At 35.4% G+C, this 16,408-nt stretch overlaps 1 protein-coding gene across 2 annotated transcripts in view; it reads left to right on the top strand.

The window, feature by feature from the left end:
- Window positions 1–15,103, top strand: part of Lrrn1 (leucine rich repeat neuronal 1) — a 50,891-nt gene extending 35,788 nt beyond the window's left edge. For both annotated transcript variants that reach the window (XM_004854231.3, XM_087181350.1), the window contains exon 2: window positions 3,222–15,103. In XM_004854231.3, coding sequence (XP_004854288.1) covers window positions 3,499–5,649 — 2,151 coding nt within the window. In that variant the 5' untranslated portion in view covers window positions 3,222–3,498 and the 3' untranslated portion in view covers window positions 5,650–15,103. The remainder of the gene's footprint in view (window positions 1–3,221) is intronic.
- Window positions 15,104–16,408: the final 1,305 nt, after the last annotated feature.

The following is a 16,408-nucleotide window of genomic DNA, read 5'->3' on the forward strand; positions in this document are numbered from 1 at the left end:
GTTATTTTCACCTCTTGGTTATTGTGAATAATGTCACAATAAACACAAGTATGCAAATATTACTTCGAATTCTTGCCTTGAATTATTTTGAATGTATACCTAGAGGTGGGATTGCTGGATCATATGGTGATTGCTTTAATTTTTTTTTTTTTTTAGAAAACTCCATATTATTTTCTATGATGGTTATGCCATTCACACATTTTGAGTTCATGTTAGCATATGTTATAATCTAATGGTCCAACATTTTACTTTTCATGTGGAAATACTTTTCCCAATACTCTATGTGGAAGACACTGTCCTTTCCCCCATTGTATAGTTTGATATCCTTGTCAAGGATCATTTTGACAAAGATCAATATATGGAAAGATTTATTTCTGATTCTCTGTTCCATTTATCTGTGTGTCTTAAACATCTCCTTTTGTGTTACAAAATTTGATTTCCTTTTTCCAAAGGAGTCAAATTCAGGTTTGAGAGAGAAAAAAATGTCTTTCTCCTATATTTTGTATGATAATCTGACACTGTTTCTGTGACTGGTTAGTTGATTTGTTTGTTTGCTTGCTTGTTTGTTGAGGTGTGTATATGTCGAAGACATATTTAAATATTCCAATACAACTATCTAAAATCATATAATTTAAACTAAAATGGAGCATTGCTCATGGTAATATTCAAACTAAGCCCCACAAATGCTATTTTTCAATAGTAATAGACAGTTTGGGGAGTCTCTCATACAACTCAAATATATATTTGACTTCCTGAGACATTTTTGTAAATTCGATCAAAACCTAAAAATTAGTTGAAATTCCATCTCAAAGAGTATGAAAGGTAGATTTATTCTTTTGGTTTTCTATTTTGAATTAAGACAAAAGAATAGCCTGTGACAGAAATTTTCTTAATGTTTATTGTGGCCTTTGCACTTGCTTTAGGATTAGTCCAAACAGAAACATAGTGGAATAAATTTGTAGAGTTAATGATATTTGCAAACTGTTATTCTCTGAAGTGCGTTTTCATTTTATACAATTTCTGATAAAAGTCAGAGTCAGGTAGTTTTATAATATTGGAAACTTTTGCAAATACCTAATAGATGGCAAAATAACCAGATTTGGAGGTGAAGTGGAGGAGAGGAAGATCAAATATTTCTTCTCCACAAAGACTAGCAAGATTCCAGCATCATTCAACACATTCATTGTATCTCATATTTGCCTGAGTCTTGATTGGATGATTTTGTCTCATAGGCCAGTTACAAGGTTTGAATATTTTTTAAACAACAGAAAGCTGTAAAATATTCATTTCCACTAAAATATGACATAACTATATAACTTTAAGTACTGGCTATTTGTATTATACTTTTTGGTCAATCACAAGGTAACTATATTTTGCAAAGTTAAAAGATAACATGAAGTAAGATATTGTTCTGTGTTGAACATTGGACTTTAAAAACATTATATGCACTGTTTTATTGGATCTTTCTAGAAAATACTAGTCACTAAAGTTCCTTCATTACTCAAAGCTGAAGTGCATTATGACAAGAAAAAAATTAAGGAAACATATTAACTCTACTTTTAATAATTTGCAAGTGACTGTCCCAATCTTGGAAAAACAAAACAACTACATTGGGTATATTATGCCTTTTTTTTCTTGGTCCTGGAGATTAAACACAATACCTTTGCACTGAGCTGCATCCCCAGCCCTTTTCATTTTTCATTTTGAGACAAGTTAGTGGTGAGTCACTAAGTTGCCCAGGCTGGGCTCAAATTTGCCATCCTTCTACCTCAGACACCCAGAGTGCTGGGATTACAGGTGTGTACTGCCATGCCTGGCATTTTTTTTTGGTACTGGGGATCGAACTCAGGACCTTGCGCTTGCAAGGGAGGTGCGGTGCAACTGAGCTAAATCTCTGGCCCTGTGCCCAGCTTTTTATACCTGATTGGTATTCAGAAAACTAGAAACATTAACTACCAGTTCTTTACAAGCCAGTGAGCAATACATATTTGACCTCAAAGCATCTTATTAAAACCAGTAGATGATGGTTAATAAAAATCAAATATCCTCAGCTTTCCTACTTTAGTTGTCCTTGGAAAACCACTACTTAGCTAAAATACAATGGATGAGAGATACAATAACAAATATAATTAGCTTTTATGAGCTTTTAATATGTTCCAGTCAGTCACTATGCCAAGAGCTTTACACAGATTCCCTTAATTCTCAGTAATTTTGTAAAAGAGGCACTTTTATGACAAACCTTATTTTCTAAATTGAAGAAATTATGGCTTCAAAAGATTATGTGATACATCCATGATTTACAGCTGTTAAGTTGCCAGTGACATTCCAATGAGATTAATAAAACAATGTATGTGAGATATATTTATATCACATATATTTGTGTTTTTAATGAAGACTGATGGTATGACAGAATAGATTCCTTTTACTTATTCAGTCAAGATTAGATGCAGCTACTAGAATATAGGAAAAACATGTCTTTTTTATAATTGTGTTAATTTAAATTGACCTTTTACAAAAAATAGATCTAGAAAAGCTTTGGCTGAATATGACTTACAGAATGTACCATTTGGAAAAGGAAGAATTCCTGAAAACAAATGAGGTATTAATTAAATGTAAATAATTAATACACTAAGCCTTTAATAAACTATTGTGATTTACTTTTACTAGGAATGACTTTTAAACTTTTTGGAATCATAAATATATGTAGTATTTAAAGTCATCTTTGTATTTAAAGAAATAACATTTGCAAGCTTTTCTGTGTATTGCTAGTAAGAGTGTACATTTGTCTATGTATATATGTGGGTTCAATGACTTTGTCCCCTAGTACATGCTGTCCAAATTGTAAAAGTGAAGGAACACTAGTTTTAGCGTAGTGAAAGATATGAGTGTCCTACAGTTTACAACCTTATTTAAGCTAGGCATGGTGATATATGCACATAATCCTAGCACTCTAGAAAGCAGAGAAAGGAGGATCCAAATTAAAACCCAGCCTTGGCTAAAACAACTTAGCAAGACCTTGTCTTTAAGAAAGGGAGGGAACAGATGGGGATGTAGCTCAGTACTGTAAAAAATATTTAGAAGCCTATTTGGTTATTCTGAATGCATTTTGGATACTTCTTTTATTAGATTTGTGAGTGACTATACCATTTTTGTAAAAAGAAAAGTAGCAATGTAGAAAAGATATGGAATAAACATAACATCTTTCCTAATCTAATTTTCAGACACATCTCTGGACTTTGATTTGGCTGAAGTAACTCACATGAAGACTTGTACACATACCTGGAATTAAGAACCACAGTTAAAAGACTTCAAATTGTTTCCTGCTTCTTGAAAAGCCCAGAAAACCATCCTTCTGGACTCTGGAATTCTGTACATTTCAACCAAGACATTGCTTGACTGTTTACATTTTCTGCTTACTGTCTTACTTTTCACTGTGTAGTGTTCACATTTTGTTAAAACTCACGAGTGTCAGAAGTTGAGCTTGTTCAGCAAGCCGGCATGGCTAGGATAAGTGTAGTAGTAGCAGTTTGCCGATTGGTGCTGAGCTTGCTAATGACTTCACTAACCGAGTCTTCCATATTGAATAATGAGTGTCCACAACTTTGTGTATGTGAAATTCGTCCCTGGTTTACTCCACAGTCCACATACAGAGAAGCCACCACTGTTGATTGTAATGACCTCCGCTTAACAAGAATTCCTAGCAACCTTTCTAGTGACACACAAGTGCTTCTCTTACAGAGCAATAACATTGCAAAGACTGTGGATGAACTTCAGCAGCTTTTCAACTTGACCGAACTAGATTTCTCCCAAAACAACTTTACAAATATTAAGGAGGTAGGACTGGCAAACTTGACCCAGCTTACTACTCTGCATTTGGAGGAAAATCAGATTACAGAGATGACTGATTTCTGTCTGCAGGACCTCAGCAATCTTCAAGAACTCTACATCAACCACAACCAGATTAGCACTATTTCTGCTAATGCCTTTTCAGGCTTAAAAAATCTTTTAAGGCTTCACCTGAATTCCAACAAATTGAAAGTTATTGATAGTCGCTGGTTTGATTCTACACCCAACCTGGAAATTCTCATGATTGGGGAAAACCCTGTGATTGGAATTCTGGATATGAACTTCAAACCTCTCTCAAATTTGAGAAGCCTAGTTTTGGCAGGAATGTATCTCACTGATATTCCTGGAAATGCTTTGGTGGGCCTGGATAGCCTTGAGAGCCTGTCTTTTTATGATAACAAACTAGTCAAAGTTCCTCAACTTGCCCTGCAAAAAGTTCCAAACTTGAAATTCTTAGACCTCAACAAAAACCCCATTCACAAAATCCAAGAAGGAGATTTCAAAAACATGCTTCGTTTAAAAGAGCTGGGAATAAATAATATGGGAGAACTCATTTCTGTGGACCGCTATGCCCTGGATAACCTGCCTGAACTCACAAAGTTAGAAGCCACCAATAACCCCAAACTATCTTATATCCATCGCTTGGCTTTTCGAAGTGTTCCTGCCCTGGAAAGTTTAATGTTGAATAACAATGCTTTGAATGCTGTTTACCAAAAGACAGTAGAATCCCTTCCCAATTTGCGTGAGATCAGTATCCACAGCAATCCCCTCAGATGTGACTGTGTCATCCACTGGATTAACTCCAACAAAACAAACATCCGCTTCATGGAGCCCTTATCCATGTTCTGTGCTATGCCCCCTGAATACAGAGGGCAACAGGTGAAGGAAGTTTTAATCCAGGATTCAAGCGAACAGTGCCTCCCAATGATATCTCATGACACATTCCCAAATCATTTAAATATGGATATTGGCACAACAGTTTTACTAGACTGTCGGGCCATGGCTGAGCCAGAACCTGAAATTTACTGGGTCACTCCCATTGGAAATAAAATAACTCTGGAAACCTTTTCAGATAAGTACAAACTAAGTAGTGAAGGTACATTGGAAATATCTAACATACAGATTGAAGACTCTGGAAGATACACATGTGTTGCCCAGAATGTCCAAGGGGCAGACACTAGAGTGGCAACAATTAAAGTTAATGGAACTCTTCTGGATGGCACCCAGGTGCTGAAAATATATGTCAAGCAGGCAGAATCTCATTCCATTTTAGTGTCCTGGAAAGTTAATTCCAATGTCATGACATCAAACTTAAAATGGTCATCTGCTACCATGAAGATTGACAATACCCACATTACATATACAGCCAGGGTCCCAGTAGATGTTCATGAATACAACCTAACACATCTACAGCCTTCTACAGATTATGAAGTGTGTCTCATAGTGTCCAATATTCATCAGCAGACTCAAAAGTCTTGTGTAAATGTCACAACCAAAAATGCTGCCTTCGCACTGGACATCTCTGATCAAGAAACCAGTACAGCCCTTGCTGCAGTAATGGGATCCATGTTTGCAGTCATTAGCCTTGCGTCCATTGCTGTGTACATTGCCAAAAGATTTAAGAGAAAAAACTATCATCATTCACTAAAAAAGTATATGCAAAAAACGTCTTCAATCCCATTAAATGAGCTGTACCCACCACTCATTAACCTCTGGGAAGGAGACAGTGAGAAAGACAAAGATGGTTCTGCAGACACCAAGCCAACCCAGGTTGACACATCCAGAAGCTATTACATGTGGTAACTCAGTGAATATTTTGCTTCTGGTAGTAAGGAGCACAAAGACATTTTTGCTTTATTCTGCAAAAGTAACAAGTTGGAGACTTTTGTATTTCTGACTTTGCTAGTTTTTGGCAGAGTGCGGAGGATGGGTGGATATTTCAGATTTTTTTAGTATAGCGTATCGCAAGGGTTTGACACGGCTGGCAGCAACTCTAGGCTTCCAGTTAGTGTTTGGTTTTTATTCTTATCATTATTATGATTATTATATTATTATTTTATTTTAGTTGTTGTGCTAAATTCAATAATGCTGTCCTAACTACAATGCTCAATAAAATGATTAATGACAGGTTGGGGTTCCCCTCTGCTTTTACCAGTAGCATGACCCCTTCTTCAGAAGCCATCAATAGAAAGTACTATGTCCTCCAAAAAGCTAACATACACTTTTGAAGCAGCATTGAACCTTTTGTAGCAATCTAGTCTACAGACTTGTAATTCAAGAAGCTAAGACTAGACTTGTTACCTTTGTTGAATGTTAGTTGACTGTACTGTAATGTTGTATCAACTGAATTGAATGTTCGCCTTTCAACAATGACTTTAGTTCTTCCTCTTTTTTTGTAATAGTTAAAGAGGCTTAGAACAAGCTAACAGGCAATAGAAATATGTATATCAGATTTTTTAATGTAACAAACTACATGTCAATTGTTACTTTATTCTTTTTATCTTTAGTAGACACTTTTAAAAAAAGATGATAATTTTGTTGTGTTTAACCCACCAACATGTGGTGTATAAAGAAGACAGAACTATAATAAACTAGTTTTGTTCTGATTTTTTAGAACACTTGCAATAATGTATCATTTATAGTTCTTGCTAATTGCAGTGGTAATATTTTTCACATCTATGAAAACAGCAATCAATAAATCAGCCAAAGTATGTTGTCTTTGAAAGTTAGGTCCTAAAAAGTTTTGAATTCTATTTCTAATGGAAGAAGTATCTATTTTAATTAAGGCATTTTAACAAACAGGATTTCTATATTTTAAATATTACTGACCAGAACCTAATGGGGGGTTCATATAAGGGAAAAAAATATATTACTTTATCCCATCCATAACTGAACATGATCTTACATATATGATGTATTAGGTGATACAGTATCACTCCTTTTCTGTAAGAGATGAGACATGATTTTTTAAATAATTTCTACATTTTTCCATTCAAGTATAAAACAGTTATGGAGTGTTTCAAAGTATATTACACCATTCTTTTTTAACAGCTATCCATATGCTTAAACTCTTAATAGTCTATATATCAGTGTGACCCAAGTAAATTATTACTAGAAAACAGAATGACTTCTGTATGGTTGGCATTTTTCATCCAAATACTATATATACAGAACTGGCATAATTAAAAGTTTCAAGATTATATAAGATATGGATATGTGAATTTTAGAATAGAAGGACCTAAGTTTAGGTATAAGATCATTTCCACAAAGGGTATAGGGAGGAGACTTGAATATATAGGTAGAGGACAATAGACTCATTTGAAAATTTGAAATGATAAGGCAGAGAAATAAAGAAAGTCTGTTCCACATGGCAGCTGCTGTCATGGACATGCTATCAGACCAGGAATGATGAGACTGTAAAAAGGGGCTAAGAGGAAACAGGTGCCAGATGAGCAGAATGAAGGAAAAGGGAGCAGAAAGAAAGTCCAGGTGATCAGGCTGAGAGATTTCTTTGTCAAATTCCCTGTTTTATGAAACACTTAAAAAATAACCACTTTCCTTCCCATTTCTAAGGGGTTTGGGAGAGAATTTCAGATGCTGTTACAAGCTGCAAGTGAGTATCTGAGCTAGAAGCATCCTTTGCCACAGCCTTCATTTGTTGATGCCACGGAGAGCTTATAACTGGCCCAGGTCAAATTCTGCCTATTTAGAACCCTGCACTCTATTGATTGCTCCAAGGCCAGCAGCCTTCTAGAGTTGTCTCTTCTACAGCTCTGAGCAAACTCTGTTGCCCCTGTATCAAAATTGCACCATATCTTCAAGTTCCTGTTTACTCAGAATAAGTAGCAGGAGGCCAGACCAGAGGACCAGGAAAGTGTATACATCGTTGGTGCTTCCAAGTACAATACACGTGGGAAACAGAATTAGATATGCTTTAGATGCAATCATGATGCGTTTCCTATGAGGGAATTCTTAACTTCACACATGAACCATGCAAGAACTTCTCAACTAAATCTGCAAACCATGACCCATGACAGCTTGCAGCTGCAGAGAAGAGACATCATTTATCCCATACAGTGATGATTTGGAGCTAGCACAGAATGGGCACTTAAATATTGGTAGATAAAAGAAAGAAATTAATTCAATTATTTCCCCATTCTGAATATATAACAAGCACAAGAATATCTGAATGCTTGTGTTAAGCCAGTTTGGGGAATTTTCTTTTACTTTAAAAAAGTACTGAAGTTTATTTTTCCCAGTCCATGTTAATGGGTTGGTTTTCACTTCATAGGAAGGAAGATGGCAGAACACTTCTTTCCCTAGCCAAATATTTCCTTATTTGCACTTAATTTAATTTGGTAAGACAGTCAGTGAAATTAGGCATCAAACTAGTCCCTGCTTGTTAATGGAGGTTATATCACCTTTGCTAGTGAAGTGGCTATTATAGATCACATTCTAATTTCACATTTTCCCTTTTGCTTCCTGCTTCCCTTGAGATATAGTGTATATCTAACCTGATAGTATAAGCCTATCTTTAAAGCAGTTTCTTAAAAGTCATTCCCTAATTTGCCCATTTAATTAATGACAAATCAAACTGATACCATTAATATAAAAAGAAATACAATGTGTGATTATCAGTGCTTCTAACTTGGCTGTGACTGGCAAAGGAAATCATCTCCATTTTTCTGTAAACAGTACCAAAGTCCATATGCTCTCTCACTTGGTTTCTATTCATTCATTAGCTACGGACACCATAGTCAACCTTTTATTTAGTATTTGTTTTCTAACTCTGTATTCTTTTTCCAAAGCATTTTGTTTTCATTATTTTATTATTGTTATTTTATTATTATTATTGTTTCATTATTTTTACTATTGGAAGGGAAAAAACATAACACTTTGCTGGTAAAACCATATTTTCTGCCTTTCTGTTCACTATAAAGGAGAATTTAACTACTTTTGATGCATTCTAAGTACAACTGATAATGTTTTCTTCACCTCAGTCCTTTCATTCTCACCCTGTTTGCAAATAGACTTTTTTTCATTTTTTAAATTCAAAAGAGATTAGCTGGTAGAAAATGTTTCTTTAAAGCAAAGGTTTAGAATAACCATCTGGAGCTCTTGAATGATTTTTGACTAAAACCTTTGAAGGACTTGATCTAATTTGGTGGGGACATGATTAATCTGTCTGTCCTCTGACTCTCCGACCCATGCACCCTCACTGTTACCAGCTCCTCTCAGTAATTTAAGTTGGAGATTTAAGGTACATGTGTGAATAAGGAAGTGGTGAGGGATCTAATGATTTTTAATCCTTGAAGCCTCAGCATATTCCAGCACAGGTTAACAGAACTAAATGGGTTTCTTTTATTGTAAAACTCCTCAAGTGCTAATAAAAGTATATAGTTTTCTACCATTATGTATCTCAGAGTACTCTTCTGTAGTGTAGGTCCCGAGCAATTGAGGATTTAATTTAACCCTAAAAATAGTCTGGTAAAATGGATGCTATTTTTTCTAATCTACAGGTAAGAAAACTAAGACCCACAAGAATAAGCAATCGCCTGATACTATAGCTCTGTAAGAGGGAGAACATGATGGAGTCCCTTCACTTCCAGTTTTCCCTCCCTCTGACCAACCCCTTCTAAAGTGAAAGGAGGAACATCTACTGAAGGGCAGATGCTAGAAGTCCCTGGGCACATAGGAAAAGACTGACCAAGTGAACAAAGTATTGTTAATGGGAAACAGCACCAAAGGCTTTCTTTGTCTTAAATTTTTATTTTAAGAAGCATGGTATGCTAATGATCTGTGAGATAAATTCAAAACTATATTCATATCAGGCTTTTTTTTTCTTTTTTTTGGTACCAGGGATGGAACTCAGAGGCATACATTGGAACCACTGAGCTAAATCCCCGGCCCTCAGGTTAAATTTTAATTCTAATCTTCAGCTGCCACAAACTGTCCTCCCTGTTACACACTCATAAAACATTAAAATTTTTTAATTTTTTTGAGAAAATTCCAAATTCATTCTTAGCTTAGGAAGCAACCATGAAGTCTTACATAAAACTACAAAAAATTCCAACATTTAAAAGAGAAAATGTGAAGTTGATATACAATTGAAAGTTCTAAGGGTGATATCTGGCATTAAGAAATCACCCAGAGCAGCTAGAAACAAAGAGCTCTTGCATAATCACCAAATTTGTGAATGTGTAATGGTATTTAGAAAATTCTGACTTTTTCCCCAAAATCTATTTGGATGCCATAAGATATTAAAATAACATAGATATTTTTCTAAATAAATGCAATTGTCCTCTCAACATCCCCAATTTTTTCAGTTATGTACTACTTCAAATAAAGCAAAACCAGTGATATTCATGAATGTATGTCTATACATAAACTGGATTGGATCATGCCATCTCACCCCTTTCCACCTTAGCCTTTCATTTCTATAACATCAGACTAAGAGTGAATCTCAGCCTGGACCCTGACAGAATGATCAAGAATTCCTAAAATGGGGATATCTTTACTTAAGGTGGCATTTTTTTATTCTTTAAATTTATTGGTACATTTTAGGTATACAGTATGATGACATTCATCATTGGGAATTTGTACCTTTACATGATATATCTTGGTTCTTATTTTTTCCCACTCCCCTGCCCTCCCTTTAACCCCTCCACCCCTCCCTATTTACAAAGACTTTGTTTCCATTTTTTCCTTTTCTCATATTTTTTGCTTTGCATAACTGCATATCTGTACATCTCACTAGAAAGAGAAGACCATATCACAGCAGGCAGAACTACATTTTTTACAGTAAAGGCTTATGAAAAGGGAGAAACACTGTGTATGCAGCTCTATGCTAGGAACTTCAGATAGAATATTTACATTGAATCCTCTAAGTCACCCAAGAAATAAGTACTATTGGCCCTACATTAGTAACGAGTGGATACTTGGCTTCAGAGTAAACAAAATCATTCAGTTGGCAATTCTCAGTTCTATATGAGTAAAACTTGTAGTTTTTCAAATATATAAAAATCTATAAGCTAAATCTGGATCAGGAGTATAGAACATGTAGCCCAAAAACACAAGTTGAATTTGAGACAGCAAGAATGGAGAAGAGGAAGGTACTGCTCACCTGTAAGGCTTCAGTACAGGGAATAATTTAACAACCAGACCTGAGAACAATACAGTTGGGCTTCCATGTCTGCTGACTCAGCATCTGTGCCTTCAACAAACCTTGGTTAGAAAATACAGGTTGAGTATCCTTTATCTGAAAAGCTCAAAGTAGAAGACTCTGAGATTCAGAGTTTGTTCATGTTTTAGGATTTTTTTTTTCATAGACTTTACTGAGTGAGCGTCCCTATTCAGAATTCAAAACACCAAAATCTGATTCAGCATGATGTCAGTGTTTGTGACACTTTTGAGAACTGATCCCATGCTCAAAAAGTTTTGGTCAGATCTTTGGATTAGGGAAGATTAAAATTGAAAAAACAATTTTTTCTGTACTGAACATATACCATTTTCTTGTCATTATTTCCTAAACAAAGTAATATTCCAAATATTTAAATAATTTTCATTTATTAGGTTTAAGAAATTTAGTGAATATAAGGGTGTAGATAGATAGGTTACATGCAAATGCTACACCATTTTATATAAGGGACTTGAGCGCCTTCAGATTTTGATATTTACTAGGAGTTCTGGAACCAATTCTCTGGATACCAAGGGACAGCCATATGGACATCTCAGAAAGCCTAAAGGAAGGACAACTCCAAAAAGTTTGTGATACCAACTCCATAGAAACAAGAAGAAACAAGCTGCAGAAGTAAACCATGTAAAATTAAAATTAATAATGAAAATAAAATTTAAAATTTAAATAATAAAATTAAAATTAATAATAAACCAAATGAGTGGGTGGAAATAAAGGTAGATTCCATATATTGAGCTTCTTGTGTGCCAGATGTTGGGCTACACACCTAACTGTTATTATTTTAGGGAATCCTCATAAGTTTATTAAGTAGGCATTCATATCTCCATTTTTCACATAGGGAAATTAGGACTCAGCTCATCATCAATATTTAATGAAACTAAAATTTCACACCAGCTGTCAGGCTCTAAGGCCCAAGACTAACCACTCAACTGTTAGCTAAAGAGGCCACTAGCTTACTGGGCTAGCCCTCTCATTATCATGATTGATTCAGTCCTCAAAGTGAGGACCAAGGGGAAATGTGTTTAAAAGGAACTTCTCACAAAAGATTGACCACATCACCCAAACCCAAGACTTGTTCTGATGCCCATAAGTAATCTAATCTTTTTCTGTAAAGTATTCAAGGGACAGGGTACTGGGGGGATAAACATCCTAGAGAAATGTTAGTGAAAAGGTTATGCTTAATCCCACATCTTTGTGATCTCAATACTCTTCAATTTAAAATACATTACCTTCTATCTATTAAAGGCAAATTAGTTTGAATATTTCCGGGGCTATTGAAAAAACTATGAAGGCTGCTATGAACTCTTCTTCTTAGAATACCACACACTCATTAATAATGCTTGATTTTACTTTCATTCTAACTGGCTTAAGTGTGTCCCCCACCTTGTAAGATGGTTCCTAACTGCTATTCATTTAAACATGGCCTTTTTTCTTTTGATCTTAACAGTAATATACACTCACCATGGAGAATTGGGAGAAAAAAAATATGTATTAATAAAAATGGCATATAAGTCTATGACTCAAAAACACAGGTGAGATTTTGTTGTACTATTTCTAGCCTTTTTCCTCTCTGTATATGTATAAACATATATGATTATAAAAATGTACCTGTATGCATATAGAATAGAAAAATTATATATATATGTGATTTTATATGTTTTTCTATGATATAAAAGATAAGCATCTTTTCATATTACTAAATCTTGGAACACATGATATCAAAGGCTGTATAATCATCTATCATATGGATATTTAGTAATTGAACAATCCCTTTTTTGGGGAGCATCTTATTTTTTCCTTGTCAAGCATTAAAGGCATAGTATGAGCCTGTTCTCCCTATACTCTCAACAGTGCAGTTATGGAGGAAAATACACATCTACCTAAAGAACTGTCATGACTCAACCAAGATAGTGAAATGACAGCAAAACACAGGGAGAAAGATCTCTGGTTGGTTTGATGAGCTCAAACTTCAAATTTCAGTACTGAGTATTAAAAGATGAGGTAAAAGTCCTACAAGAAAGCATTCACAGGCAGAAGGAACAAATTGCCATGCGTATTGGTTGGCTTTCCTTTGTTGTGACAAAGTACCTAAAATAATCACCTTACAAAGAGGAAAGAGCTATTATGGCTCATGGTTTCAAAAATCTCAGTCCATGGTTGCATAGCTCCATTGTTTTGGGGCCTGTGGTGAGGCAGAACATCATCAAGGGACAGAGGTGCTCACCTCATGGCAGCCAGAGACAGAAAGTGATGAAGATACTGATGTACAATGTGTAATCAAAATGTACAATGAAGTTTTAAATTTTAAACATTTATTACATCAAGACACATCACCATTAATCCCCCTGAAAATACTTCTTCTTGCTTCAAACACACTTATTGCATCATTCTTGCAATTCTGAAGCAGTTCCAAAGTCCTTTTTCATGTCTTTACAGGGTGTGAACGAAAATATGAGTGCCTCATTCTTGCACATTGAGGCCATGCTCTTAAATGAAATAAATAGGACACGCATGTGTAAATACCAAATAGTTCTCTGATGTGAGAAATTGAAAGTGAAAAGAAGGATCAAAATGTAGAATAATTTGAAATAGGAAGAAAAGGTCCAAAGGAGAAGGGAAAGTGGGAAGGTTAGGGGAAAGGAGAGAAGGAAAAGGAATAAGATGACAAAAGGAAAAAAAAGAAACAAAGTCTTTGTAAATAGGGAGAGGTGGAGGGGTTGAAGGGAGGGCAGGGGAATGGGGAAAAAATAAGAACCAAGATATATCATGTAAAGGTACAAATTCCCAATGATGAATGTCATCATATTGTATACCTAAAATGTACCAATAAACTTAATTTAAAAAAATGAGTCCCATCCAAAAGAAAGGCAAGCTCATAAAAACATTATGGGGGAGGGCACTTCATCCACCTTATTCACAAGATTTGGTATATGTGGCTTTTATCTCCTCTACAAAAATGACAATGTAAAGTAAATGTTTTTAATTGATTCAGGACCTCAAGGTAGCCATAGCAATGCAACTAACATTGCTCATAAAAGAGGACTTTCAGAACTGCTTCAGAAAGTGATAAGAATTATGGGGTAAGTGTATTTGAAGTGGGGTAGGGGTATTACGAGGAGGATTAATGACTATATATCTTTTACTGTCATAATTTTAAAAAATATTCACCATATTCTTAATCATACCTTGTATTTAATATTCCCTTCAAGGGCACACCTCTTCCACTAGACCTCACCTCCTTGGAGTTCTCCTACCTCCCAGTAGCACCATGGACTAGCAGTCCAACATTTAATGTATAGGGTTTTTGGAAACATTCAAGATCCAAACCATAGCACTGATCACAGAATTTTCAAGGACATGGAAGAAGGCTTCTTGGAGGACTTGGGGATTCTAGAGGCATTTCAAAGAAGGGAGTGAGGATACAAAAAATACAGTGACTAAATAGAAAGCTGAAATAGGAGAGAAAGAATACCAGGTTTTTATGCAAAAAGGAAAGGAGGAGCCCATGGTCCCAGATGAAGCTTTACTTCCAATTTCCTTTTTTTTTTTTTTAAAGCCATTCAACATAATCACTGGTGAAAGTGCCTTCCTGGTGAGATAAGAGAAGATTGTAAGAACAGCTTGATAAGCCTTTCTAAGCTCTGAGACCTCAATGTAGGATCTCAGCTCTGGTAATAAGAAAGACACAAGCATTAAACAGGTGTGAGATTTCCCTAATTGATTAAGCCTATCCCAGTCAGTCTCCTATAGTTAGTATATGTTTCTTTTGGTGTCTGAAAATAGAAAGTACATGTTTGGAAAATTGGAACTGATAATGTGGAGTTAAAGCACAAATTAATTATCTGTTCAACTTGTCCCTTGCCCACTAAATATAAATATTTCTTGTTTATTTGCATAGATAATATTCTGACTTTTTAGTGTAGTAACAACCAAGGGTTTGGCCTAGGAATAGTAATTAAGAACAAGTTGTACTTTGATTTATCCACCCTGCACTCAAATTTTGCACCACCTTAGTTTCCAGAAGTAAGTCAAAGACATTCTAATAAACCTAATAACAAAATACTTCTGAATGCAGTCTATTCCTATGAGATTTTCTTTGAGTTTTAGTTGGATTAATTCCTGATAACAGACATTCATAACAGCAAGCAAAGATTGATCTGCCTGCTGTTTTAAATTTCTGTTATCCTGAAGTGGTAGGTCCTGCAATATACTTGTTAAGAGCTGAATTGGACCTATGACTTCATAGTGTTATGTTCAAATCCATTTACAGATTCCACTAACCTCTCTGGAGTGAGTATTCATCTCTCTTTAGAGAAAGATTTAAATGACCATCCTAAAAATTTTACTTAGGACCAAATAATAAATTTTTGCCAGAAGCAGATGTATCTTCCTGTTTAGATGTTATTTTATCTGGTAATAAATTTTTGAACTGGTAGAGGGCAAGCTAATATCTTGTTGATTTGAGGAACAGATTGTATTTCTTGAATTTTCTTTTTCCTCCCCCCCCCGCCCCTCTTTTCTTACATGTTGAAGGCTTGGAAACTTTGCCTTAACTTCATTCCAAGTTTGTAGGAATTATTCAGCCTTGTACATCTAGTCTGAGCCACTTGTGATCTGGGATTGTTCAGATTTGTGCTCGCCCCACCCCCCACCCCTGGTTGCTTCCCTGAACACTCAACAGAGCTTACATTTTCTGGTCATATGCAACACTTGATGGATTTGGTAGTCAAGAATACTCCCCACACTGCTGAGTATGCATTCTTTACAGTCATGTGAAATATGCTCACAATTATTCCAACTCTAGAAACCCTATTCAGAATAGCACAACTCTTTTTTTTTTTTTTACCCCAGTAAATCTTGCACTGTGAATTAACACACAATCTCCATAGTATTGTACAGCTACCAAACCTAGGTTGATGGGGCAGGGTTGTGGGAAGTTTTGGGAAGAATAATGATACTAGAGGAGAAATAGAAATGCAAACAGTGAGACAGTTTAGTCATGAAATGGTGCTTAGGGGCAGAGTGGCACATAGCTCTTTCTCTAAAAGAAACAGAACATAAGACCTTGGTAATTATGAATGAAGAAATTACAACTCAATATTTGCAGACAGAAAAACCTTTTAAAATAGTCTTCTCTTTATCCATCTCTCTTCCCTCTCTGTCTTATCTCTCTAAGCAAAGTTGTCTGGAATTCCTATAATTACTCCTAATCTCTTTTAAGATCTATTCTTCTCTATGGGCAAGATTAATTCTGGGGAAAAGAATTTAAAGTTGAACTGAGAAGGGTAGAACCAGGATCCTAGATTTTGAGGATCCTAGTCTTTAAGTTTTCTTTCAGATCATCCTGGCTAGTTCCCTAGGAAATAT

Source organism: Heterocephalus glaber, unplaced genomic scaffold, assembly GCF_053883595.1.
Source record: "Heterocephalus glaber isolate CG9 unplaced genomic scaffold, H.glaber_assembly_v1.0 deba00001472, whole genome shotgun sequence".
Lineage (NCBI taxonomy): Eukaryota > Metazoa > Chordata > Mammalia > Rodentia > Bathyergidae > Heterocephalus > Heterocephalus glaber.